Raw genomic sequence first — 27,510 nt, forward strand, 5'->3', positions numbered from 1 at the left:
TGGACTGTGGGAGGAAACAGGAGCACCCGGAGGAAACCCACGCAGACACGGGGAGAACGTGCAAACTCCACACAGTCAGTCGCCTGAGGCGGGAATTGAACCCGGGTCTCTGGCGCTGTGAGGCAGTAGTGCTAACCACTGTGCCACCATGCCGCCCATAAGTCTTGACGTTTTTGCTTTTCTGCTCTTGTAAGATCCTGAATCGGCACCTTCAGGAGAATTAGTTAAAGTGGAGTGAGAACAGAGGGGGAGAGAGAGAATGGGATGGCGCTTTCAATTTTGTGGAATAATAAAAGAAAAGAATGTTCTCCAGAAAGCAGAATCGCTTGTTCTGAATTTCTACCCTGGACTGACAGTGATGGCTTTTATATTCTCTTTTTACAGCGTTTGAAGATCTGAAGTCAGAAGTTTCAAAATCAACTGTAACATCAACTCTCCTGCTCCTCGGATGCTACTTGATGTGCTGTGAATTTTCAAGTGCCGTGCTTTTTGACAGTGAGTCAGCAGTCCTCACTTTGGTGTCAATGTCTCACGGTCACTCAATCCATCAGGACCACAACGATTTTTGACTGCGATTCTGTGAGAAGGAGCAAAGCTTTTTGGTTCCTGTTCGAGTACATTTCCAGTATCAGTGGGACTGGATGAGAGACCTACTGTTGCAGTGCACTGAGTGTGGAGCGTGTAACAGCTATACCGCCTGTTAAGATGAAATCACGGTGCGAAGGGGCTCTACATGCGTTTGTGTGCGGCTGAAGCTTCGGCCATGGAAAAACCTGAGGAATCCTGCCCTGTGGAGAAACCATGGAAGTGTGGTGACTGTGGGAAAGGCTTCTATGTCCCATCTGCCCTGGAAACTCATCAGCTGCCCTGAGTGTGGGAAGGGCTTTACCCAGGCCTCTGCCCTGCGGACTCACCAGCGGGTCCACACAGGGGAGAGGCCGTTCCCATGTCCCGAGTGCGGGAAAGCCTTCAGCAATTCCTTCAACCTCCAGACACACAGGCGACTCCACACTGGTGAGAGGCCGTTTTCTTGCTCCGAGTGCAAGAAGGCATTCAGACATTCCTCTGACCTGCTGACCCACTGGCGGGTCCACACGGGGGAAAAGCCCTACAGCTGCCCCGAGTGTGGGAAGGCCTTCAGCAATTCCTCCCATCTGCTGACTCACCAGCGGGCCCACACAGGGGAGAGGCCGTTCACCTGCCCCAACTGCGGGAAGAGATTTAGTCAGGTGAGCAACTTGTGGAAGCACCAGCGTCTCCACACTGGGGAGAAGCCCTTCAGCTGCCCCGAGTGCAGGAAGGCCTTCAGCAATTCCGCCACTCTGCTGACCCACCGGCGGATCCATATGGGGGAGAGGCCATTCCCCTGCACAGAGTGCGGGAAGGCCTTCAGCAATTCCTCCATCCTGCTGAGACACCAGAGGGTTCACACAGGGGAGTGGCCCTTCAGCTGCCCTGAGTGCAGGAAGCGGTTCAGCGATTCCTCCAATCTCCAGACCCACCAGCGGATCCACACTGGGGAGAAGCCCTTCGGCTGCACAGAGTGTGGGAAGGCCTTCATCCGCTCCTCCCACCTGCGGAGGCACCAACGAGTTCACGTGCCATCGCAGGATGATTGAAGGAGCAACAACCGAGTGCCATTAGGGACTGGACTATCAACCCAGTTCCTGGGACTCCTGAGTTTGAATCCAGCCGCGGCAGATGACGGAATTGGAATTCGGTCAGAAATCTGGATTTCAGAATCTGATGATGAAACCGTTTTTAGGGTGGGGTGAAATTGCTGAGTGAGGCAATACTTCCTCCAGGTTACGGCTGTACCAAGGATCCAATTACAAAGGACAACTTGGTGATGACCAACAGTAAAGAAAGTGAGGTAGGATGGGGGGGGGGTGAGAAGTATGCACGCTTTGACCTTGAGCTGTTTAAAAAGCAGCTACTTTTTCTACACCTTTTTGCTGGAGGGATCTGAAGCTTTAACAAAGTTGGGTCACAATAAAGATTACCTGAACTTACCGCGGGCTCAGACTCTCATTGAAAGCTTTGAGCTCCAAGAGGTTTTTGTTTTAAAGCTGCTTATTCCTTTCAGCCTCCTGCACTAAGTTTTCAATGTTGTGTATCGGGTGGAGCAGTGAATGCGTAGCTAGTATCATTAGATATTGTAAATTTTTCAGGAGTGCAGGTACTGTGTTGTTTCATTGGCATTGTAAAGTTTACTGGCAGCACTGGGAGGTATGGGCTGTGTTCACTGGAAACGATGGGGAGGTGCCAGTATTGGACTGGGGTGGATAAAGTTAAAAATTACACAAGACCAGGTTATAGTCCAACAGATTTATTCGGAAGCACAAGCTTTCGGAGTGCCGGTCCTTCCACAGGTAGCTGTGGAGCAGGATCATAAGACACACATCTTATAGCAAAATTCATAGTGTCATGCAACTGATGCCTTTTAGAATGGGTTGCAGGTTTCGGTTCATTAATATGTAAATCCAAGAACAACATCTAAGTCATGTTCTTGAGATGACTTATGGTTTTATATTTTTTTTAAAAAGTGACATCTCAGCTCACACAATACATTAAAGTTGTGAGGTTCGAGTCTGTCATATCCCAATCTTGAATCAGACTAGTTCTGTTTTTAAAGTAGGAATATATAAAATATTACATGGATTGACTGCCTGTAGATTGTGTGCTTTGTGAGGAAAATTGAAAGTATCTGCAAATATAATTCTGCCAATACAAATTTACTCCATAGAGTTGTGTGTGTGTGCATGTGAGTTTGTGTGTGAGAGTGCATGTAAGAGTGTGTGCATGCTTGGTAAAGTGTGAGTGTGATGGAGTATAAGTCTGTGAGTGTGTGAGCATGTTAGAGCTGAAAATGTGCTGCTGGAAAAGCGCAGCAGGTCAGGCAGCATCCAGGGAACAGGAGAATCGACGTTTCGGGCATAAGCCCTTCTTCAGGAATGAGGCAAGTTTGTCCAGCAGGCTAAGATAAAAGGTAGGGAGGAGGGACTTGGGGGAGGGGCGTCGGAAATGCGATAGGTGGAAAGAGGTCAAGGTGAGGGTGATAGGTTAGACTGGGGTGGGGGTGGAGAGGTCAGGAAGAAGATTACCGGTTAGGAAGGCGGTGCTGAGTTCGATGGATTTGACTGAGACAAGGTGGGGGGAGGGGAAATGAGGAAACTGGTGAAATCCGAGTTCATCCCTTGTGGTTGGAGGGTTCCTAGGCGGAAGATGAGGCGCTCTTCCTCCAACCGTCGTGTTGTTGTGGTCTGGCAATGGAGGAGTCCAAAGACCTGCATATCCTTGGTGGAGTGGGAGGGGGAGTTGAAGTGTTGAGCCACAGGGTGGTTGGGTTGGTTGGTCCGGGTGTCCCAGAGGTGTTCTCTGAAACGCTCCGCAAGTAGGCTGCCTGTCTCCCCAATATAGAGGAGGCCACATCGGGTACAGAGGATGCAATAGATGATATGTGTGGAGGTGCAGGTGAATCTGTGGCGAATATGGAAGTTTCCTTTGGGGCCTTGGAGGGAGGTGAGGGGGGAGGTGTGGGCGCAAGTCTTGCACCTCCTGCGGTTGCAGGGGAAGGTGCCGGGAGTGGAGGTTGGGTTGGTGAGGGGGTGTGGATCTGACGAGGGAGTCACGGAGGGAGTGGTCTTTACGGAATGCTGATAGGGGAGCGGAGGGAAATATATTCTTGGTGGTGGGGTCCGTTTGGAGGTGGCGGAAATGACGGCAGATGATGCGCTGTACATGGAGATTGGTGGGGTGGTAGGTGAGGACCAGTGAGGTTCTGTCCTGGTGGCGGTTGGAGGGGCGGGGCTCAAGGGCGGAGGAGCGGGAAGTGGAAGAGATGTGGTGGAGGGCATCGTCGACCACGTCGGGGGGGGGGGTGGGGGGGAATTGCGGTTCTTGAAGAAGGAGGCCATCTGGGTTGTACGTTTCTGGAACTGGTCCTCCTGGGAGCAGATGCGGCGGAGACGAAGGAATTGGGAGAATGGGATGGTGTTTTACAGGGGGCAGGGTGGGAGGTGGTGTAGTCCAGGTAGCTGTGGGAGTCGGTCGGTTTGTAGTAGATGTCCGTGTTGAGTCGGTCACCTGAGATAGAAATAGAAAGGTCGAGGAAGGGGAGGGAGGAATCTGAGACTGTCCAGGTGAATTTGAGGTCGGGGTGGAAGGTGTTGGTGAAGTGGATGAACTGTTCAACCTCCTCGTGGGAGCAGGAGGCGGCGCCGATACAGTCATCGATGTAGCGGAGGAAAAGGTGGGGGGTGGGGCCAGTGTAGTTGCGGAAGTTGGACTGTTCCACATATCCTACGAAGAGGCAGGCATAGCTGGGGCCCATGCGGGTGCCCATGGCTACTCCTTTTGTTTGGAGGAAGTGGGAGGATTGGAAAGAGAAGTTGTTCAGGGTGAAGACCAGTTCAGTCAGTCGAAGGAGGGTGTCAGTGGAAGGGTACTGGTTGGTACAGCGGGAAAGGAAGAAGCGAGGGCTTTGAATCCTTCATGAAGGGGGATGGAGGTGTACAGGGACTGGATGTCCATGGTGAAGATAAGGCGTTGGGGACCGGCGAAGCGAAAATCATGGAGGAGGTGGGGGGCATGGGTGGTGTCCCGAACGTAGGTGGGGAGTTCTTGGACTAAGGGGGACAGGACCGTGTCAAGGTATGCGGAGATGAGTTCGGTGGGGCAGGAGCAGGCGGAGACAATGGGTCGGCCAGGGCAGTCAGGTTTGTGGATTTTGGGCAGGAGGTAGAAGCGGGCGGTGCGGGGTTGTGGGACTATGAGGTTGGAGGCGGTGGATGGGAGATCCCCCGAGGTGATGAGGTTATGGATGGTCTGGGAGATGATGGTTTGGTGGTGGGGGGTGGGGTCATGGTCAAGGGGGCAGTAGGAGGAGGTGTCTGCGAGCTGGCATTGGGCCTCAGCGGTGTAAAGGTCGGTGCGCCAAACTACTACCGCGCCTCCCTTGTCTGCTGGTTTGATAGTGAGGTTGGGGTTGCAACGGAGGGAGTGGAGGGCTGCGCGTTCCGAGGGTGAGAGGGGTGGGGGAGTTCAGGTGGCGGTTAATATCGCGGCGGCAGTTGGCTATGAAGAGGTCGAGGGCAGGTAGGAGGCACGGGGTGTCCAGGTGGATGGGGTGTGTTGGAGGCGTGAGAAGGGGTCGTCAGAGGGTGGGCGAGAGTCTTGGTTGAAGAAGTAGGCGCGGAGGCGAAGGCGGCGGAAGAATTGTTCGATGTCACGCTGTGTGTTGATCTCATTAATCCGAGAGCATAGGGGAATGAAGGTGAGGCCTCTGCTGAGGACTGATCCTGTGAGCATGTTCGGGTGTGCGTATATGAGAGAGGTATGAATAAAAGCAAGGGATTGCATTTTTACTAAAACAAGGAAGGACAGGACTTGTATAGTTAAAACAGTGACCTGGGAGGGTTCAGATACATAGTTATGCAACCTGCAAAGAAAAAGAACTGGTAGACTGGATGGTTAAGAAGGCATTTAGCACCATTGCCACCCAGACCCACCCCCTTACTTCATATTTCTCAAAGCTAATCCACCCTTCCTTGCATATCCTGAACAATAAGGGTAAATTAGCATGGCCAATCCAGCCTAACCTACACCCTAATCTAAAAACAATACCTTCTCAAGAATGTAATTTAAATGCACAACATTTCTAAGAAAAATGTCCACCTGACTCAACACTGGGACCCAGACAGAATTCACACCTATTGTTAGAAAAGCTGTGCATTTGAATGATTTTCTTGAGAAGGTAATTAAAAACAAGTTCTGGAATTAACATGCCAAAGAGCAGAAACCCATTCTAAAAGATGAAAGATTTAATCTAAAATTGTTTAATATATCACATCTCCATGACACTGGACTCCTTTGGCTATAAATGCCATGATCATGATCTCATTCTCCACAACCAACCTGATAAAAGAGCGGTGCTCCAAACGTTAAAGTTTCAATAAATCTGTTGGTTTATAACCTGGTGTTGTGAGATTTTTAACTTTGATAAGGAAACACGTGTTGTGGGACTGGTAACAGTTGTTATTTTGTGATCTGTTCCTCCTGAAATTTCTCCTCTGCGCAGGCACAGGTGAACAGTCTGTTTTTGTGCTTTGTGCGAGATCAGGCTGGCAGCTTTGAAATCCTTATGTTTAGCAGCAAAAGAAAACTGTAGGTTAGCAATCGTATTTCGAGAATGGTACTTCCAGCTCTGGTAGTCCTGTTGGGTCACCAAAGAGGGAGGGAGAGAAGATGTCACATCTAAAAAGCAAACGGAAAAGTTGTTGTGTTTGTTCCATCAGTTGAGTTGGTTCTGCACTCCGATGAGACTGGATACTGATTTTAATGGATCAGAATTGAACCCGACAATGGAACACCTTAAATTTCAAGAACGTTGAAAGGGCAAATCAAACTGTAACCTTGAAGAGATATGCTTCCATTTCTAACCTTGGGTGATCCAAATGAGACATTGTTACTGATCACTCCATTTCAGAGTGCTGCTCTTTCATCAGCTGGTCGTGGACAGTAAGGTCATGATCACAGAATTTATAGCCAAAGGAGTCCACGGTCATGGAGATGTCCTTCACGAAACAATTTTAGATTAAATCTTTCATATTTTAGAATGGGCTTCTGTTCTTTGGTATGTTAATGCCAGAACTTGTTTCAAAATGACTTCAAGAATGTCATTTAAATGCAGAGCTTTTCGAACAACAATGTCAGTCTGACTCGATATTGGGACACAGACAGAATTCACACCTATTGTTAGAAAAGCTCTACGTTTAAATGACGTTCTGAAATGGCTGATCTTTAACATTGAGAATAGTTACATTGATATATTCAGAAACATTGTTAAAGTCTGAAAGCATGTTCACTTTTTGAAAAGAGGTGCTGAAATCTTTCTGAAACTTGCATTGAAACGTGCGTAGTTAGGCCACAACCCAAGACAGGCTGTAAAGGATGAATGGCCTAATCCTAGTTTTGTGAAATTGATTCTGACTATGTAGAAATAGAGTCATAGAGTTGTAGAGCACAGAAGCAAACCCTTCAGTCCAGACAACCAAATATCCTAAATTAATCTAGTGACCCATTTGCCAGCATTTGGTGCATAGCCCTCTGATTCTTTTCTATTCATGTCTCCAACCAGATGCATTTTTTCCTTCTTCAGCTAATTGAAGCTGGAGAAGCCTGAAATCTCTAAAGGATTTCCTGAAAAAAAACTTTTATTCAAGATTTGGCTCAGTGGAGGATTTTCTAAAGCTTTGCTATTGTAGTTTTCAATTTGTCAAAAAAACTTTTCAGTTGTTGTCCAAGGCAGAGTAAATATTCATTTAAGATATAATTGAGATATATACATTCTTTACAATGTTTTTCCATCATTACCAGTGATTGTCCATCATTTGGTACATGGAGCATCATCTTTTTGTGATTCAACAGATATGATTTGAAGTGAATTCTGCAAGATACTTTTGTATTTTATCTAACTTTGCTTTGTATTAAAGATTTCCTTTGTGACATTTTAACTAAAATATCTCAATGTATAATAATGAAACAGCTAATTTATTCTGAAATTATTTCAATTAGTTGGTCGATTGCCAAATAATAGCTGCATAACTTGTAAATATTGACACCCAGGAAAGCTATTTTGTTTAATATATTTCCTTTGTAAAGATTTTATAAAATGATTGCAAATTTTATTTCATATGAAAATAGTGTTTTATTGAATGGTTGCACTTAATTGCTCCATTTGGGATTAAACAGATTATTTTTATCAAAATCATATTCACAATTTATGGTGAGTGTATTAACAAACAAATGTTGCCATTTGCCATTGAATTGCCTCAAACACAATTTGAAATTCTTGAATGAGTTGATTAAGGGGTACACTGTGAATATTTATTGCGCATTTCTGAAATTCTCTGCACTGCCATTGCATTTGGTTAAACAAGATATGTAACCCTCCTCATAACTTTGTATTTCTTTGATATTTCATTTGCTATTGCTATTGCCCAAATAACTTCATCAAATGCCAAAATGTTTTTTAAGCTGTGAATTTTCGGTCTGGTAATGTCATTCAGTTGTGAACAATCTGAAGATTAATTTAAATACATATGAGAATGTCAAAGAGATTGTGATAATAGAAAGTCAACATGGAGAATTGCCAATGAAACGTAAACCAAGGCTGCTCTTAATTTGGTACAGACTAAATCGCAATCAAAATAATAAGAATAAGTAGAAATAACGGCATTGTGCACAAACTGTTTGTAGTGAGTTCAGAATTTTTCTGATCATTTAATTCTGACACATGCAGTGTGCAGCACTTATTTGTTCATGGAATGTGAGCATCACTGGCAGAGCCACTATTTTTCATCATCCCCTCTTTCCCTTGAAAACTTGACTGCTAAGCACCCATATGAATATTGGGTGAGGACACAATGAGGTTGAGTTGCAAGGCCTACTGTGGCATAACAAATTGTACTGGCTTACACTGCACCCTGACAAGACAGATTTTTGGGAGAACAAAAATTGGAATTCCTACTTAAAAATTGATGCTCCCATTTATATCTCTCAAAAAGATATTGTTTGCTCCATAAATTTGTAATGGCTCTTTTGTTGAATTATTTTCCTGCATCCGCATATATCTGGAATCATTTTCTTTTCAAGAATTTTGTATTAACGTTTGCCACTTACTGCTGCCATCACCCCTTCAAGATCATTCCAAATCGTAATAACTTGCTTATTTTCTTAATTAAATCTTACCCCCCGCCCCTTCTCCCCCGCGCCCCAGCCCAAATCCCTTTTCTTATAAAGTGGCTGCACTATTTTGAATATGGTCACGCTTTCTAAATATTACCATGTACTTTTAATTATGAGATTTCAATGTGTCTTTTTAAATATAAAAATGCCCCTTCAAATATAGTTATGCCCCTTAAATGTGTTATGTTCCTCGAAGCGCAATCTTGTCCCTCGATAATGTATCTTTACCCCTTTAGTTATGACTGTCTCTTAAAGCATCATTTCTACTTATAAATAGGGCAACGTCTCTTCGAAATGTAGATTAATTTAGATATGACTGCGTCATTTTGCATATTAAGATATCCCTTTGAATGTGCCTACATCCCTTTGAATGTAATTTTGTCCATTTCGATTTATTTGCAGAAATAGCCCGTTAAATGTCCATGTCCCTTTTAAAATGCAGATTTCCCGCTTCAGGTAGCAGCAGTTGTAGCGCGAGGTGGCTGTTGCTTGGTGATGGTGACGCTCCCCGGCCCCGCCCATCCCCCCGTGCAGACGTCACGCGGGGGCGAAGGCGGTTGGGAGGAGAAGTCGCTCAAGCGGGGAAGCGGCGGGAGGGCGGTCGTTAGGAAAATCGCGCGGCTCGGGGCAGACACCCGTCACTGTGCACCGCCGCCTTCCTGGCGCAGCTGCTGTGTCACGGCCACACCGGCCGGCTGTACAGCAGGCAGGAGCCGGTGAGCATTCTGGAGTTGGATGTTCCTCAGTCATTGAAGGGGCAGGACCTGTTGAGAATGGTTAGTGAAGTGTGTGATGTACTGAGCCTTATTAACATGGATATAGTTTGTAATTTGTCAAAGTATACATTTTATTATTTAGAATGGTAGAGATGTACAGCACGGAAACAGACCCTTCGGTCCAACCCGTCCTTCCAACCAGATATCCTAAATTAATCCGGTCCCACTTGCCAGCACTTGGCTCATCTGCCTCTAAACCCTTCCTATACGTATATCCATCCAGAGACCTTTTAAGTGCTTTAATTGTAGCAGCCTCCACCACTTCCTCGGGCAGCTCATTCCATTCACGCACCACCCTCTGCATGGAAACGTTGCCCCTTAAATACTTTTTATATCTTTCTGCTCTCACCCTGAACCTAGGCCCTCTAGTGCAGACCTTCACCCCCTACACTAGGGAAAAGACATAAGAAAGTTGAGCAGCCAGACAAGACGGAAAAGCCACAAAATATCGAGCCAGATGGGGAAAAAAGTTGTGGTTCTATCTTTTTTTTTTCCTATTGGCATTTGGACACTTCAAAATCTGTCAATAATACCAGCATCACCACTGAGCATATTGCATACGTTCCTCTGTGTCAACAAGCATTGCACATGTTCCTTGCTTTGGGTGTCACCCTTGTTCAGGACTGGGGGTGGGTGTTGGGAGAGCTGCAGAACAAGGGTGTGCTGGGAGCAGGGTGGTGAATTGGGGATAGGTGGAGACAAGTAGAGGGTACAAACTGGTTGGTCACTGGGAGGAAGGAATCTGGTTGGGGGCAGGGAGGGGTGGGGAAGAGCCTGGGAAGGGATTCGAGGAGTGGGGAAGGAGGTTATTTGAAATTGGAGAACTCAGTGTTGAGTCCTCCAGGCTGTAGGCTGCCCAGGTGGAAGATGTTGTGGTGTTCCTCCAATTTGTAGTTTGGTTTGTTGTGGCAATGGAGGCGGCCTAAGATGGTCATGTCAGAAAGGGAGTGGGAAGGGGAATTAAAATGGGGGGTGATTGGGAGGTCCGGTCGGCCTCTGCAGACTCAGCTGTGACGCTCGGCGAACCGTTCCCCACGTTTACCCTCTGTCTCCCGAAGACCACAATTGGCAAACACATGGCAAATATAGTACCCCAATGTGAAGTTAGAGCCTTTGCTGTGTTTAAAAAAAAAAGCAGAAAAGAGATGCATTGTTTAAATGGTGACATATTGGGATATGGAGAAAGTGAGGACAGCAGATGCTGGAGATCAGAGTCAAAGTGTGGTGCTGGAAATGCTCAGTCAACATTCGATGAGCAGGAGAGTTGACGCTTCAGGCACGGGCCCTTCATCAGGAATGACGTGTGGATGTACAAAGGGGCCTCAGCGTCCTTCTACAACAGTCAATGCCAGTTGTCAGGTGCAGCGAGCAATGCAAGTGGTATATTAGCAAGTGGAAATGAGTTCAGAAGTGGGGATGCCTGCCTGCAGTTAGGGGATCATTGAATATATTCAAGGCTGGGTTCATCTGATTTTTGAACAACAAAGAGGAGGATGTTTATGGGGGAAGGTGAGAAAATGGCTTTTAAGACCAGTACAGAACAGTTACAGAGTCATACAGCATAGAAACAGACCCTTCAGTCCAACTCATCCATGCTGACTATGTTCTCAAACTGAACTAGTCATACCTGCCTGTGTTTGGCCCATATCCCTCTGAACCTTTCCTATTCATGTACTTATCCAAATGTCTTTTAAATGTTGTTACTGTACCTGCATCCACCACTGTGTCGGGATGTTCATTCCACATACAAACCACTCTTTAAAAAAATAATGCTGCCCCTCAAGTCTTTTTAAAATCTTTCTCCTCTCACCTTCAAAGTTTGCTCTCTAATCTTAAAATCCCCACCCGTGGGGATTGACACCCACCATTCACCTCATCTACCTCCCTCATGATTTTATAAATCTCTAAGGTTACCTCAACCTCCTGTGCTCCAGTGAGAAAAGTCCCAGCCTATCCACCTCTATGTAGGTAGATTAATATCCAGTTATGTATGGGACTTTGGTGGAAAGTGGGAATTCACTGCACTGTAGGGATGAAACCCTACCCTATCCAGACATTTCTGCTGGTGGATGAGACTAGGCCACATAATTTGGAGGACTGGATTTCGGACAGAGATGAGGAGGAACTATTTTTCATGGATAGTAGTCCATCTATGGAATTCTCTGCCCAAGGAAGCAGTAGAGACAGTCTCATTAAGTATATTGAAGACACAGTTGGTTAGGTTTTTGCAGGTAGATTAATTAAGGATAGTTGGGATAATGCAGGGAGGAGGAGCTGAGACGATAGATAGTTTTACCATTATTTTAATGAATGGTGGAGCAGGCTGGATGGGCCAAATGGCCTATTCCTGCTTCTATTACTATGAAACAATAACCCTGCATTTCCCATGGCTAACCCACCTAACCTGCACATCCCTGGACATGATCAGCAATTTTGCCTGGTCAATCCAAATCAAGGCTGGTGAGCAATGTAGTGATGTGGGAAATTAACATCAGAGAATGATAGAAAGGGACAAGGAGAGTAAATATACCAGCAATCAAAACTGGATTCTGAAGATCACAAAAATGGAAACAAAAAGTGGTGTGTCTGCATGTGTGCTGCACTGTAACAAAAGTAAATGAATTGTCTGCACACATTGACGAGAATAATAATGATCGGAGACGCCTCACAGAAACATGGCTTCAGGATGACAAGGATTGGATCCTGAATATCGAGGTGTAGTCAAATGGGAAGCTAGGTAAAGGTAGAGGGTTGCCACTGCTAATCGAAGCACTGACCACAGGGTAGTCTGGTGTCCGCTCTGATTTCAGGTCCTCATTTCTCTGTCCTCTGATCTCCCTGTTCCCACTGAATAAGATGTCAGTCTGTTCTCAGCTCTACTGGATTTCTGCTGAAGCTTTGACCCCCACCCCCTCTTTTTACACCTTCTGGAACAATAAAATATTCAGTCAGTCAATCAAAGCCCAATGCACAATCTCCCAGTCTCCCAACCAACCAGACACAAAAGTGTAGTCATAGCAGGGAATCAAACAAGAAAAATGAAACGACATGAGAAACAAATAGATGCTAGTGCTTAATGTCTGTTCATTAGGAAGCAAACCAGAAATAGGACTCTCCCAGGATTCTGATTGTGTCCAACTTGAGGATCCTCTCACCCTTACATCTAACTGTTAGTACCCAGCTATGATTTACAATATTTACATCAGAAATGAAGCATCTTATCAAATAGAGATAGACACGTACAGCACGGAAGTAGACTTTCTCTCGCGCGCGTACACACAAGTCCATGGGGGTGAATTTTTATTTGCAGATACATCCTATTTTGATTAAAATTGCACAATCTGCAGGCAGTCAATACATATAATATTTTGTAAATTTGACTTTGGAAATAGAACCAGTTTGATTCAAGGTTTGGACTCTGACCTCACACATTTAATGCATTGTCTGTTGAGATGTCATCTTTTGTTACAAAACCTTAAGTTATGTTGAGAAGTGCCTTACAGGAAGTTGTAAATTTACATATTAACGATGCCTGCAACCCATTTGAAAAGATGAAAGACTTAACAATCCAGGTTTGCTCAATATATCATTTCAGTGGCAGGACACTGCAATGTTTTTCCATAAATTCTGTCCCTTATGATCTTATTCTCCACAACCACCTGATGAAAGAGTTTTGTGCCGAAAGCCAGTGCTTCTAAATAGCTTGGTGTTGTGTGATTTTTAACTTTGTCCAGGTTAGGGTGGATTGGCCATGCTCAAATTACCCATAGTGCCCAGGGATGTCCAGGTTAGGTGCATTAGTTAGGGGCGAATGTAGAGAAATGGGGATAGGGGAGTTACTTTCTGGAAGGTCGGGTGGACTCATTTGGTCGAGTAACCTGCTTCCACACTGTGGGGACTCTCTGAAGAGAAGAGATTTCTGCAAACTATGCAGGGCAGCACAGGTGTCTCCATGTGAGTTTGTGCGTGAGTGTGTTTTTGCATGTGTGCTTGCTTGGTGAAGTGAGTGTTATGGAGTATCAGCCTGTGTGAGGGTGAGTATTGGGGATGTGTGTGTGTCAGAGAGTATGTGCATAAGAGAGGTGTGGATAAAAGCCAGGGGTTGCATTTTGCTAAAACAAGGAAGGGCAAGAGGGTCTGCAGAGGCTGACCAGATGTCCCAGTCACCGCCCATTTTAATTCCTCTTCCCTCTCCCTTTCTGACATGACCAGCTTTGGCCTCCTGCATTGCCACAACGATCCAATCCACAAATTGGAGGAACAACACCTCATTTTCCACCTGGAGTTGTCTAATTTCTCCCCTCCCATCCCCCAACTCCCTTCACAGCCTCTGCCCCTCCCATTCACTCTTCCCTGCCACCAACCAGATTCCTTCCTCCCATCGATCATCAGGTTGTACCCTCTGTCTTCACCAATCCCCACTTCAACACCTTGTCCCCGGCACCCCTTTATCTGCATCTTGTTCTACACCCATCCCCCATCCGGAAGAAGGATTACACCTGAAACGTCGACCTCTCCACCTCCTGATGCTGCCTGGCTTGCTGTGTTCTTCCAGCCTCCTGACTGTCTATATTGTCAATCGAGACACAGACCTGGACCAACTGTTCCAGAGTCTGTCCCCTCCCTGGATTCACTCCCTTTCCATTCAGTTGCTGCAAGTCAACAATTGAAGCCCAGAATGAAAAATAAATTGAAAAAGTGGGTGAGAAAAGAGAGAATTGTACTCAGATGTTGGACAGAGGAAGAAAGTTGCAGTCTGGGGTGAAGCTCAATCTTCATTCAGAGAGAGGAGCAACATCTGTAATCAAATAGACAGAGTCATAGATGTATAGCATAGAAACAGACCCTTCACTCGAACCTGTCCATGCGGAGCAGATATCCTAACCCAATCTCGTCCCACTTGCCAGCACCTGACCCATATCCCTCCAAACCCTTCCGATTCATAAACCCATCCAGATGCCTTTTAAATGTTGCAATTGTATGAGTGTCCACCACTTCCTCTGGCAGCTTACTCCTTAAATGCACCACACTCTGCATGGAAAAGTTGCCCCTCAGAATTCTTATATCTTTCCCCTCTCACTGAAAACCTATGTCTCTAGTTCCCCCCCCCCCACCCCTCCGCTACTGACTCCAGGGAAACGACCTTGTCTATTTATCCTATCCTTGCTCTTCATAATTTTATAAACCTCTATAAGCCTCTGACCCTCCAGATAAAATATCCCTGGCTTACTCAGCCTCTCCTTGTAGCTGAAACCCTCCAACTCTGGCAACAGCCTTGTAAATCTGATCCTTTTCAAAGTTTCACATCACCTTTCCGATAGAAACGAGACAAGAGGTGGATGCAGCATTCCAAATGTGGCTTAACCAATGTCCTGCAAGACACAACGTGACCTCCCAACTCCCATACTCCATGCTGTGACCAATAATGGAAAGTATACCAAACACTGCCTTCACTATTCTGTCTACCCGACACTACATTTTCAATGAAGTATGAACCTGCACTTCAAGGTCTCTTTATTCTGCAACACTCCCCAGTCAGTCCTGCCTGGATTGCTTGACCAAAATGTATTTCTCTAAATTAAACTCCATCTCCCATTGGCCTATCTGATCAATTCTAATTTATAGTGAACTCTTTTTCTTTCATTCCACAGAAGCTGAAAGTCTCCATTCCTTCATACCCTCCCTTGATGCTGCCTGACCTGTTGTGCTTTTCCAACACCACACTCTCGACTCTGATCTTCAGCATCTGCAGTAGTCATTTCTCCAACATTTCCAGAGCCTGCCCCCCCTCCCCCACCCCGATTCACTCTCTTCCGTTTCAGTTGCTGCAAGTCAACAACTGAAGCTCCGAATGAAAAATAAATGGAAAAAGAGGGTGAGAAAAGAGTGCCATACTCACAGATGTTGGACAAAGGAAGGAAGTTAGTCTGGGGTGAAGCTCAATCTTCATTTAGAGAGAGAGGAACAGCAGCAGCTTCAGAAGGACATGGTCCACCTTCCACATTCAGACAGTAGGGGTGCTCTGATTGCCAGGAGGATAAGTTTCCTTCCAGTCCGCCAAATGCTCTCCATTGGTCAATGAAGGTCGCGAACCGTTTCCGGGGACAGCGATGAGCATGCAGTTTTTGCTGACACCGGCTAACCCGCACAGACCTTGCTGACACCGAGGAGCATGTGCAGTATGCTCTGGAGATGCTGCTGTTACTGACAGATTTTAAGTGGTCAAATGCCAACAGAGAAAAAAAAAGAGTAGAGCCACAATTGTGTTCTCCTGTAGCTTGACGTAACCGTACATGCTTGTCGCTATTTTTGCTATTTGTCTTACCGACACCACTCATGATTTTCTAAGTCTCAATAAGGTCACCCCTCAACCTCCTGCACTCCACTGAAAAAAGTCCCAGTCTCTCCTCATAACTCAATCCCTCCAGTCCTGGCAACATCCTGGAAAATGTTTTCCAAACCCCCTCCAATAGTATTCTTCCTATTACAGGGCGACCAGAACTGTACTCAGTACTCAAAGTGGCTTCACCAACATCCTGGACATCCTCAACATGATGTCCCAACTCCTATCTCAACATTGTGAACAATGAAGGCAATGCTGCTAAATGCCGCCTTAACCATCCTGTGTCCCAGCAATGCACCTTTCAAGAACAATGTACCTGAAAGCCACCATGTCTCTCTGTTCTACAACATGACCCAGTGCCCTACCATTACCTGTACAAGTCCTGCCCTTGTTTTAGCAAAATGCAACCCCTCGCTTTTATCCACAACTCTGTCATAAACATGCTGTCTCTCAGACACACACATATGCACCACCCACCGCAACCAAAATACTCACCCTCTTACAGACTTCTATTCCATCACACTCACACTTTACCAAGCATGCACACACGCAAACATACACACACTCACGCACAGATAATAGTCTATGGGGTGAATTTGCATTTGCAGATACATTCAATTTTGCTCAAAAAGTGCACAATCTGCAGGCAGTTATTCCATGTAATATTTTATAAATTCCTACTTTGGAAATAGAACCAGTCTGATTCAAGCAAGAGTGGGATACAGACAGACTTGAACCTCACACCTTTCATGCATTATATGAGCTGAGAGGTCACCTATTTTTATAAAACATTTGAGAATGGGGACTTAAAAGTAGTTCTGGGGTTTACATATGAATGAACTGAAACCTGCAACCCGTTCTAAAAGATGAAAGACTTACTATCATTCTCGGTTTGTTCAATATATCCCTTCAGTTGCATGACACTGATCTTTTGCTATAAATTGTGTCTTATGATCCTGTTCTACAGCTACCCGATGAAGAGCAGCGCTCTGAAAGCGAGTGCTTCCAAATAAACCTATTGGACTATAACTGGTGTTGTGTTTTTAACTTTGTCTACCCCAGTCCAACACTGGCTCCTCCACATCATTTCTAGTGGAGACAGCCCATACCTCCCGGTGCTGTCTGTAAACATTACGATGCCGATGAAATGACGCAGTAACGGCACTCCTGAAAAATTTACAATTTCAATGATATTAGCTAGTCATTCACTGCTCTATCTGATACATGACATTGGAAACTTAGTGCAGGAGGCTGAAAGAAATGAGCAGCTTTAACACAAAAACCTCTTGGAGGTCAAAGCTTTCAACTGTACCATTCAAAATCAGAAACAATTACAGAGTGGTGAACTTAGCCCGGACAATCACAAAGGTCAACCTCCCATCTATATAATCCATCTATCAGGCCCACTATCAAGGAAAGGCCGCCAGCATTCTTAAAGACCCATCACAGCCTGGCAATGTTTTTCTTCAACCTCTACCATCGGGGTGGATAGTACAGAAACCTGAACACATGCACCAGCCGGTTTTGAAACAGTTCCTACCACACTTTTGTTAGAATACCGAATGGACTCTCAAACTCTTAACATTCACCTGGACCTGTGTTTTTGTTTTTGTAGCTGTTTATTTATTATTTACATATCTTTGCTACTTAACTCTGATCTGCCTGTACTGCTCACAAGACAAAGCTTTTCACTGTATCGCGGCGCACGTGACAATAAATCAATTCAATGAAAGTCTGAACCCTTCAGTAAATTCAGGTAACCTTTACTGCGACCCAACTTTGTTACAACTGCAGATCCCCCCCAGCAAAAAGGTGTTGAGAATGTAGCTTTTTCTTTTAAACAGCTCAAGGTCCAAGTGCTCACACTCCTCCCACCCCCCCACTTTCTTTACTATTGGTCAGCACCAAGCTGTCCCTTTGTAATTGGATCCTTGGTACAGCCTTAACCTGTATTGCCTCACTCAGCAATTTCAACCCACACCCTCTATCCAAGTACATTGCTCCCCACTCATTTGCTGGGGGTGGCAGTGTAGAGTCAACCACACTGCTATGGGTCTGGAGTCACGCAAAGGCCAGACCGGGTAAAGGATGCAGCTGGTTTTCAGTATCATAGGGACTGGATGAGAGACCCTACTGTTGCAGCGCACTGAGTGTGGAGTCTAAAACAGATATACGGGCCTGGAAAGAGGAATTCACAGCAGGGAGGGCCTGTACACTATTTTGAGTCTCCAACACAGACAGGAAACAGAAGCCTTTCCCGCAGTTGCCACACTTCCACGGTTTCTCCACAGGGCAGGATTCCTCGGGTTTCTTCATGGCTAAAGCTTCAGCTGCACACAAAGTTGTGTACAGGCCCTTCCTGCTGTGAATTCCACTTTCCAGGCCCGTATATCTGTTTCAGGCTGCACACTCAGTGCGCTGCAGCAAAGTCTGTTTCGGGCATAAGCCCTTCATCTGCTGATGTTGAAACTTCTGTCTTCAGATCTTCAAATACTCTGTTAAAAGAGATTACAAAAGTCGTCACTATCAGTCCAGGGTAGAAATTCAGAACAAGGAATTTTACTTGCCGTTGAACATTCTTTTCTTTTGTTATTTCATAAATTTGAAAGCACCATCCCACTCTCTCTCCCCTTCTGTTCTCACTCTGCTCTAACTAATTCTCCTGAAGGTGCTGATTCAGTATCTTACAGGGGCAGAAAAGCAAAAACGTCAGGACTGACATCACTGAAATTTGGATAACTCCACCTGAAAGTTAATATCTTTCACAACAACATTGGGATATTGCCGAGAGTGAGCAGGTCTGATTCTGGGGAGTAAAACAAGTGTAAATTCAGGTTGAACTTGCAATACAGCTTCTTGAGAAAAAAACAGACACGAAATGGTTAACATCCCGGGAGGTGGGAGTGGAATGAGATATTAAGGCTTTGACACCGACACCAGAGAAAGACTAAACATACAGACGTGGCAAATATCTAGTGGATAGCCAGAGTCAGAGATATACAGCACAGAAACTCTCAGTCCAACTTGTCCATGCCGACCAGATATCCCAAATTAATATCGCCCCGTTTGCTGGCACCTGGCTTCTATTCCTCTGTACCCTTCCAATTCATATACCCATCCAGATGCCTTTTAAATGCTGTAATTGTACCAGCCTCCACCACTTCTCTGGTAGCTCATTCGTTGCAAGCACCACCCTCTGAATGAAAAAGATGCCCGAGGTCCCTTTTAAATCTGCACCCCCATCCCACAGCCCTCACCCTGAACCTGTTACCCTCTAGCTCTGGACTCTCCCATCCCAAGGAAAAGGCCTTGTCTATTTACCCTATCCATGCCTTTCATGATTTTATAAACGTCTATAAGGTCACCTCTCAGCCTCCGGCGTGCAAGGGGAAACAGCCCAGTCTGTTTGGCCTCTCGCTATCACTCAAACCCCCTGGTTACATCATTGTAAATCTTTTCTGAACCCTTTCCAGCTTCACAACATCTTTCCAATAGGAGGGAGACCCGAATTGCACACAATCTCCCAAAAATTGCAATGGTTCTGTTAGCCAATGGCAATTTAATTCCAAAATGTTAATTCCTTCATGAGAAGGGAATAATTGGCAATGTAGCTGTGAGAAGTCCCTTGCAGAAGAGTGAAGAACTGAGTGAGAACTTTCCATTACGTTGGAGAGCAACAGAATTGATACTGAGACTGGGGACTTAAATCTAAAGCAAGGAAATTACAGGCACAAACAGGCTGCAACAAACGAGGGCACATTATTGAAAGAAATGACAGACATTTAGATAGCACCTGGAGTAACTGCAATAGTTGTTCCATCCTGTCTGAAAAATAAAACAAAAGGTGGCCCAGCCACAGCGAACAAAGAATATTATGAACAGGACTGGATCCAAAGAAGTGGCACACAAATTAGCTAAAAAAAAGCAGCTAGTCTGAAGACTGGGAGCAGTTCAGGTTTCAACAAAAGGATTGATTAAAAGGGGAAAATGGGGTATGTGAAAAGGGAAAAAAAGGATTGGTGAAAACAATTACAATTAGAAACCGGCAAAGTTCTCATGTGGAACAAAGATGGCAGACCAATTAACCACATATGTTGCTGATATAATCACAAAAGGAGGGCACAAGTAACGTCCCCAAAATGTTGGGGAACACATGGTCCATTGAGAGCAGAACTGAAGGAACTGAGTAGTCGTAGGGAAATGGTGTTGGAGAAATTGATGGGATTAAAAGTTTACAAATCCCCAGCACCTGGTAATCCACACCCCAGACTATGGCCCGAGATGCATCATGCAGTTGTCGAATTTAGGCTAATCTTAGCAGGACTTCAACACATAATGATAAGGTCTTTGGGAGTATTGCTTAACAAAGAGACCTTGGAGTCTAGGTTCATAGCTTCTTAAAAATACATTAGGAAGTGCAGTGGAGATGGTGGATTCATTAGTTATAATATTCCAAAGTTCTCTAGATGTGAGAAAGATTCATTGAGTTTATTTAAGACTGAGATAGGTAGGTTGTTGATTGTCAAGGCGATCAAAGGTTATGGGGAGAAAGTGGGAGAATGGGGTTGATAAACCAGTCAACCATGGTGGAGCAGACTCGATGGGCTGAATGGTCTCATTTCTACTCCTATATCTTATGGTCTTATGGTTCCAGTGGATTTGAAAAATGCTAATGTAACACCTGTATTCAAAAAGGGAGGGAGGCAATATGTGGGAAATTGCAGACCAGTTAGTTTAACACCTGCTGGTAGAATCAATTATCAAGGAAGCAATATCAGAATGTCTGAAAGTCAAAACTCCATCCATCAGAGTCAGCATGGTTTTATGAAGGGCAAATCAGATTTGACTAAATTCTTCAAAGATGTAACAAGCAAAGTGGATAATGGTGATCCTGTAGATGTAATATATCTGGCCTTTCAGAAGGCATTTGCTGAAGTGCCACACAAAAAGTTAATTCACAGGTGGGATCACATGGGATTAGGAGTAATTTATCAGCTTCAATAGGTGACTAGCTGATCGGCAGAAGACAGACAGTCCGAATCTATGGCTTTTTTTCTGGATGGCAAGATGTAACTAGTGAGGTGCCACAGGGTTGGGTCCTTGGACCTCAGCTATTTACAATCCACATTAGTGACTTGGATACAGGGATAAAAGGCTCTTTTGCCAAATTTGTGAATGACACAAAAATAGGTGGGACGGTAAATTGCAATGAGGAAATAAGAACCTTACAAATAGATATAGATAGGTTAGGAGAGTGGGCCCAAATGTGGCAGATGGAGTTTCAGGTGGATAAGTGTGAGGTCATGCATTTTGGTCAAAACAAAAGGGAGGTGACCTACTGTCTAAATGGGGAGAGACTTTGGGGTGCTCTGGTGCAGAGGGAATCTGGATATCCTCATTAATGAGTCACAGAAAACTAGCATGCAGGTACAGGAGATCAGAAAGAAAGTGAATGCAACGTTGGCTTTGATAGCTAAAGGAATAGAAGACAAAAGGTAAGGAAATGTTGCTGCAACTATACATGGCATTGCTGAGGCCGGACCTGGAGGATTGTGCCCAGTTTTAGACCCTTTTTTCCCCTTATATGGTTATGGTAGGGGATTTAACTGTCCAAACATAGACCGGGACTGCCATAGGTTTAAGGATTTCGTTGGAGAGGAATTTAAGTGTGTACAAGAAAATTTCTGATTCAGTATGTGGATGCACCTACTAGAGAAGGTGCAAAACCTGACTTACTCTTGGGAAATAAGGCAGGACACGTGACAGAGGTGTCAGTGGGGGAGCACATTGGGTCGGCGCCCATAATTCTATTAGTTTTAAAATAGTGATGGAAAAGGATAGACCAGATCTAAAAGTTGAAGTTCTAAATTGGAGGAATCCTAAGTCTGACAGTATTAGGCAAGACCTTTCAAAAGCTAATTGGGGCGGATGTTCGCAGGTAAAGGGACGGCTGGAAAATGGGAAGCCTTCAGAAATGAGATAATGAGGAGACCAGAGATGGTATATTCCTGTTGGGGTGAAAGGAAAGTCTGATAGATGTAGGGAATGCTGGATGACTAGAGAAATTGAGGGTTTGATTCAAAAAAAAGGAAGCATATGTCAGGTATAGACAAGATAAATCGAGTGAATTCTTAGAAGAGTATAAGGTACAAAGTATAAACAAGTATACTTAAGAGGGAAATCAGGAGGTCAAAAAGGGGACATGAGATAGCTTTGGAAAATAGGGTGAAGGAGAATCAAAAGGGTTTTTACAAATACATTAAGGACAAGAGGGTAACTAGGGAGAGAATGGGGCACCTCGAAGATCAGCAAGGTGGATTGTGTGTGGAACCGCAGAAAATGGGGGAGATACTAAATGAGTATTTTGCATCAGTATTTCCTGTGGAAAAGGTTATGGAAGATATAGACTGTAGGGAAATAGATGGTGACATCTTGAAAAATATCCATATTACAGAGGTGGTGATGCTGGATGTCTCGAAACACAAAGGTGGATAAATACCTGGGACCTTATCAGGTACCTCTAGAACTCTGTGGGAATCTAGGGAAGTGATTGCTGGGCCCCTTGCTGAGATATCTGTAAATCAATAGTCACAGGAGATGTACCAGAAGTCCAGAGGTTGGTTAACTACTGAACTCAATTTTTCTTGCTAATGTACCATTGCCTTGCTGATTGCTTGTTGCTCCTGTCTGACAACTGGCATTGATTGGTCTCGAAGGACGCTGAGGCCCCTTTGTACGGCCATTCCTGATGAAAGACCCATGCCCAAAACAGCGACTCTCCTGCTCCTCCGTTGCTGTCTGACCTGCTGTTTTTCCAGCACCACATTTTTCGACTCTGATCTCCAGTTCTCACTTTATCCACACCCCAATATATCACCATTTAAATAATGCACCTCCTTTCTGCTTTTTTTTTACTGCAAATGCTATAACTTCACATTGTGGTACTGTATTTGCCATGTGTTTGTCAACTGTGGACTTCTCTACATCGGGGAGACCAAGCGTAAACTTGAGGAACGGTTCGCCGAGCATCGCAGCCGGGTCCGCAGAGACTGACGGGTCCTCCCAGTCACCACCCATTTTAATGCCCCATCTACAGTTCTCCCTAAACTCTCCCCCAGCGCCCACTCCCCCACGAAGAAGGTTTACACCCAAAACATCGCCTTGTCCACCTCCTTGTGCTGCCTGGCTTAGTGTGTTCTTGCAGTCTCCTGCCGATGTATTTTGCCAATTGAGGCACAGACCTGGACCAATTTTTCCAGTGTATGTCTCGGCCTGGATTCACTCCTTTTCCTTTCAGTTGCCGCAAGCCAACAACCGAACCCCAAATTGAAAAAAAGTGAAATGGAAAAAGTGTGTGAGAAAAGAGACTACCATACTCACAGATGTTGGACGGAGAAAGGAGGTTGGAGTCTGGGGTGAAGCTCAATCTCCATTCCAAAGAGAGGAGCACGAGCAGCAGCTTCAGAAGCTCGTGGTCCAACTTCCGCATTCAGACAATGCGGTTGCTCTGATTGGCAGGAAGACCAATCGCCTTCTGGTCCTCCAGGGCTTCCGATTGGTCCATCAAAAACAGGTCGCGCGCCTTTCGTTTGGGCAGCGATGAGCATGCGCACTGCGTTGCTGACACCGGCAAATATCAGCAATATACTCTTGTGGGGTTCTAGTTTTACGGACAGATTTTAAGTCTCCAAATGCAAATAGGAAAACAAAGGTAGAGCAACAATTTTGTTCCCCCGTGGCTCGACATTTTATTGCTTTTGCATTTTGTCTGGCTGATCAACTTTTGTATGTCTTTTCCGCATGTTTGGCGGCGGGAGGGGAGAGGAGCCCAGAACTGGAGGGCATAGGTTGAGGATGAGAGGGGAAAGATTTCTGAGGATCTTAAAGGCCAACCTTTTTGCACAAAGGGTGGTATGTGTATGCAATGAAGTGGTGGAGGCTGGCACAGTTACAATATTTAAAATGCATTCTCATAGGGCTATGAATAGGAAAGATTCAGAGGGAAATGGGCCAAATGCTGGCAAATGGGCCAAATGCTGGCAAATGGGTCACTAGATTAATTTAGTTTGTTTCTGTGCTATACAAATCTATAACTCTATTTTGACATAGTCAGAACCAATTTCATGAGACTAAGAATAGGCCATTCACCCCTTACAGCCTGTCCTGAGCTGTGGCCTAACTGCGCCTATTTCAATGCAAGTTTCAGAAGATTTCAGCAGCTCTTAAAAATTGAACATGCTTTCAGACTTTAATGATGTTTCTGAATGTATCATTTTAGCTATTCTCAATTTTAAAGATCAGCCATTTGTCACCCGTCCTGACTCCCAGTTGAGTCATCTATTCTCTCTCTCTTCTGAAAAGGCCTTGATACAGTGATCAAAGAGGGCTCGAGGCATGAGAAAGGATGGGGAGAAAAGAGAGAGAATGGATGAAAGGGCAGAGGGTGGTGTGTAGAGAAACAGAAAATGGACAGGAACAGAGGGTTTGGTCTAGAGAAAGATTGGGGGGCAGAGGTTAGTGGGGGGGGGGGGAGGGAAGAGAAAGACCTGCAGGGCAAAGGGTAGGGGGCAAAGTGAGAGAATGGGGCAGCAGTAAATGGTGGAGGGGGACAAGAGAGAATGGGGTACAGAGCATTGTGGGGTAGAGAAAGAGTGGAGTGCAGAGTGTGAGGGGAGAGAGAATAGATGGGAGTCAGTGGATGGCAGGAGAATGGACAGAGGGCAGACCGTGGGTGGAGAAAGAGAATATATGGGGGAACAGAGGGATGGAGAGCAGAGGATTTGGGGGAGAGAGAAAATGCATGGGGAGTCAGAAGATGGGAAGGGGGACTGGACAGGGGCACAGAGGGTGGGGGTGAGAGAAAGAAAGAGAGAGAGAGAATGATATGAAGATAGGTGGAGTTGTGGACAGTGAGGAGGGCTGTTGTCGGCTGCAGAGGGACTTAGATATGATGCAGAGCTGGGCTGAGGAGTGGCAGATGGAGTTCAACCCTGCCAAGTGTGAGGTTGTCCATTTTGGAAGAACAAATAAGAATGCGGAATACAGGGTTAATGGTAGGGTTCTTAGTCAGGTGGAGGAACAGAGGGATCTTGGGGTCTATGTACATAGATCTTTGAACGTTGCCACTCAGGTGGATAGAGTTTGTAAGAAGGCCTATGGAGTATTATCGTTCATTAGCAGAGGGATTGAATTCAAGAGTCGTGAAGTGATGTTGCAGCTGTACAGGACCTTGGTTAGGCCACAGTTGGAGTACTGTGTGCAGTTCTGGTCGCCTCACTTTAGGAAAGATGTGGAAGCTTTGGAGAGGGTGCAGAGAAGATTTACCAGGATGTTGCCTGGAATGGAGAGGAAGTCGTACGAGGATAGGTTGAGAGTTCTCGGCCTTTTCTCGTTGGAACGGCGAAGGATGAGGGGTGACTTGATAGAGGTTTATAAGATGATCAGAGGAATAGATAGAGTAGACAGTCAGAAACTTTTTCCCCGGGTACAACAGAGTGTTACAAGGGGACATAAATTTAAGGTGAAGGGTGGAAGGTATAGGGGAGATGTCAGGGGTGGGTTCTTTACCCAGAGAGTGGTGGGGGCATGGAATGCGCTGCCCGTGGGAGTGGTAGAGTCGGAATCATTGGCGACCTTTAAGCGGCATTTGGATAGGTACATGGATGGGTACTTAATCTAGGTTAGAAGTTCGGCACAACATCGTGGGCCGAAGGGCCTGTTCTGTGCTGTATTGTTCTATGTTCTATGTTCTAATGGACGGTGTGCCGGGAGTGGCGAGGGAATGGACAGGGGTGCCGTGCGTGGCACGGGGGAATGGAGAGGGGGGAGCCATGAATGGCGGGGGAGAATGGATGGGGGTGCTGTGGGTGGCAGGGAGAATGGTCAGGGGATGCTGTGGGTGGCAGGGAGAATGGACAGTGGCACTGTGGTTGGCAGGGGGTAAGGCCGGAGGCACTGTGGTGGTGGAGGAATGGACAGGTGGTGCTGTGGGGATGTTTGTGTCTTGGAGGGAGATGGTGGTGGTGAAAGCATCCCACTCACTCCAAGCATCCCCTTCTCTGCACACATGTGGTGCACATTTTTGTTAGTCTGGATGGGATGCTGTTTGGAGGGTCAGTGTTGACTCGATGGGCCAAATGGCCTGCTCCCACACTGTAGGGATTCTATGATTAGGAGAGCTGTCAAACCAACAACTTCTAATTGGTGAAGTAAAAGACCAGGAGCCAATCTTTAAGCAGTTTTCCATTTATTCACTCAAACTGCCCTTTCAATTGAATTCCTTGAATTAAATGTGTTCCGTTGTAGTTTAATTATGATCCATGAAAAGCAACATCCAGTCACATCTGAGGGCAGAACCAACTCAACTGACTGAACAAGTGTAACAACTCTTCTGTATGCACTTTAGATGTGACATCCTCTCCCTCTCTCTCTGTTGACCCAACGGGATTACCAGGGTTAGAATTACCACTCTCAAAATACAATTGCTGATCTACTGTTTGCTTCTGCTGCTTAACATAAGGATTTAAAAGCTGCTAGCCTGATCTCGCAGAAAGCACAAAAACAGGCTGTTCACTTGTGCCTGCGCAGAGATAAAATTTCATTTGGAATAGATCACAAAATAACAACAGGTGCCAATCCCACAACTCTGTGTTACACATGGAGGGAGGGGAGGGGAAGTAAAGTGTTTTACTCTCAGACCTTAGAGGGGAGGACAAAGTTTCAGCCAGTGGGAAGTTAAAATTAAACCCTGTGCTGTTTTCTGTTATAAAAACTCAAACCACATGGATTTGGTGGGATTAAAAAATGAAGGAAAAGGAGCTTGCAAAGTTTCCAAGCCTCCACAACACACACACACATTTCCCACTGCTCAGCCGGATACAGTGCTGCTCCCCTCTGTTTAGGAGTAAACTCTGGAAAGGTGGTGGTATTGATAGTGAGGAGGATGGTCTCCGGCTACACTTTGATACCAATCAGCTGGTAAATGGGGCAGAGAGATGGAATTTAATCTCCAGGCATTCTGGGAAATGTAATAATGGAAGAAAGTAATCAATAAATAGTAGGTCCCTACAGAGTGCTGAGGAACAAAGGAACCTTGCTGTCCAAGTCCAGAGATCCCCGAAGGTATCAGTACAGATAAAACGAGGGAGTGAGGAAGGCATAGATTTGTATTTTTTTCATACAGATGGTGGTACGTGTGTGGAATGGGCTGCCAGAGGAAGTGATGGGAGCTGGTACCTTTATAACATTTAAAAGGCATCTGGTTGGGTATATGTATTGGAACCAATGAGAGAGATATGGGCCAAATACTGGCAAATGGGTCACGAGATTAATTTAGGATATCCAGTCAGCATGGGTGAGCTCGACTGCAGAGTTTGTTCCTGTGCTGTATGACTCTACCCGCCTAGTTCAATGCAAGTTTCAGAAACATGTCTGCAGCTTTCTGCTTTTCAACATTAACAATGTTTCTGAATATGTCATTTCAGCTGTTCTCAATTTTAAAGATCAGCCATTTCTTGTGCTCCCCTGTCTTCCAGGTTGAGTCATCACCATCCATTCTCTGTCTTTCCCGAGAAGGGCTTGATACAGCAATCAAAGAGGGTTCGAGGTACGAGAAAAGATGGGGGGAAGGTAGAAGGGAGAGAG

At 45.4% G+C, this 27,510-nt stretch overlaps 3 protein-coding genes across 5 annotated transcripts in view; 2 read left to right on the forward strand and 1 right to left on the reverse strand.

The window, feature by feature from the left end:
* Window positions 1-27,510, reverse strand: part of LOC148143330 (uncharacterized) — a 234,029-nt gene that overhangs the window by 15,545 nt on the left and 190,974 nt on the right. The gene's annotated exons all lie outside the window — the stretch shown is intronic.
* Window positions 1-27,510, forward strand: part of LOC148143331 (uncharacterized) — a 195,349-nt gene that overhangs the window by 1,011 nt on the left and 166,828 nt on the right. Inside the window, exon 2 of one of the 3 annotated variants that reach the window (XR_015751165.1) lies at window positions 385-2,583. Coding sequence is in view for 1 of the 3 variants with exons in the window: in XM_087974139.1 (XP_087830265.1) it covers window positions 834-1,619 (786 nt within the window). In the remaining 2 variants the exon portion in view is untranslated. Of the gene's footprint in view, window positions 1-384; window positions 3,016-27,510 lie in introns of those variants that run through there. The other 2 variants (XR_015751166.1, XM_087974139.1) reach the window with 2 other exon arrangements.
* Window positions 9,440-27,510, forward strand: part of LOC148143332 (uncharacterized) — a 192,485-nt gene continuing 174,414 nt past the window's right edge. Inside the window, exon 1 of the mRNA XM_087974122.1 lies at window positions 9,440-9,464. The gene's annotated coding sequence lies outside the window, so the exon portion shown is untranslated. The remainder of the gene's footprint in view (window positions 9,465-27,510) is intronic.

The sequence above is a fragment of the Chiloscyllium plagiosum genome, unplaced genomic scaffold (assembly GCF_037043375.1).
Source record: "Chiloscyllium plagiosum isolate Xiang-an unplaced genomic scaffold, Cpla_swu_hap1 HiC_scaffold_27, whole genome shotgun sequence".
Taxonomy (NCBI): Eukaryota; Metazoa; Chordata; class Chondrichthyes; order Orectolobiformes; family Hemiscylliidae; genus Chiloscyllium; species Chiloscyllium plagiosum.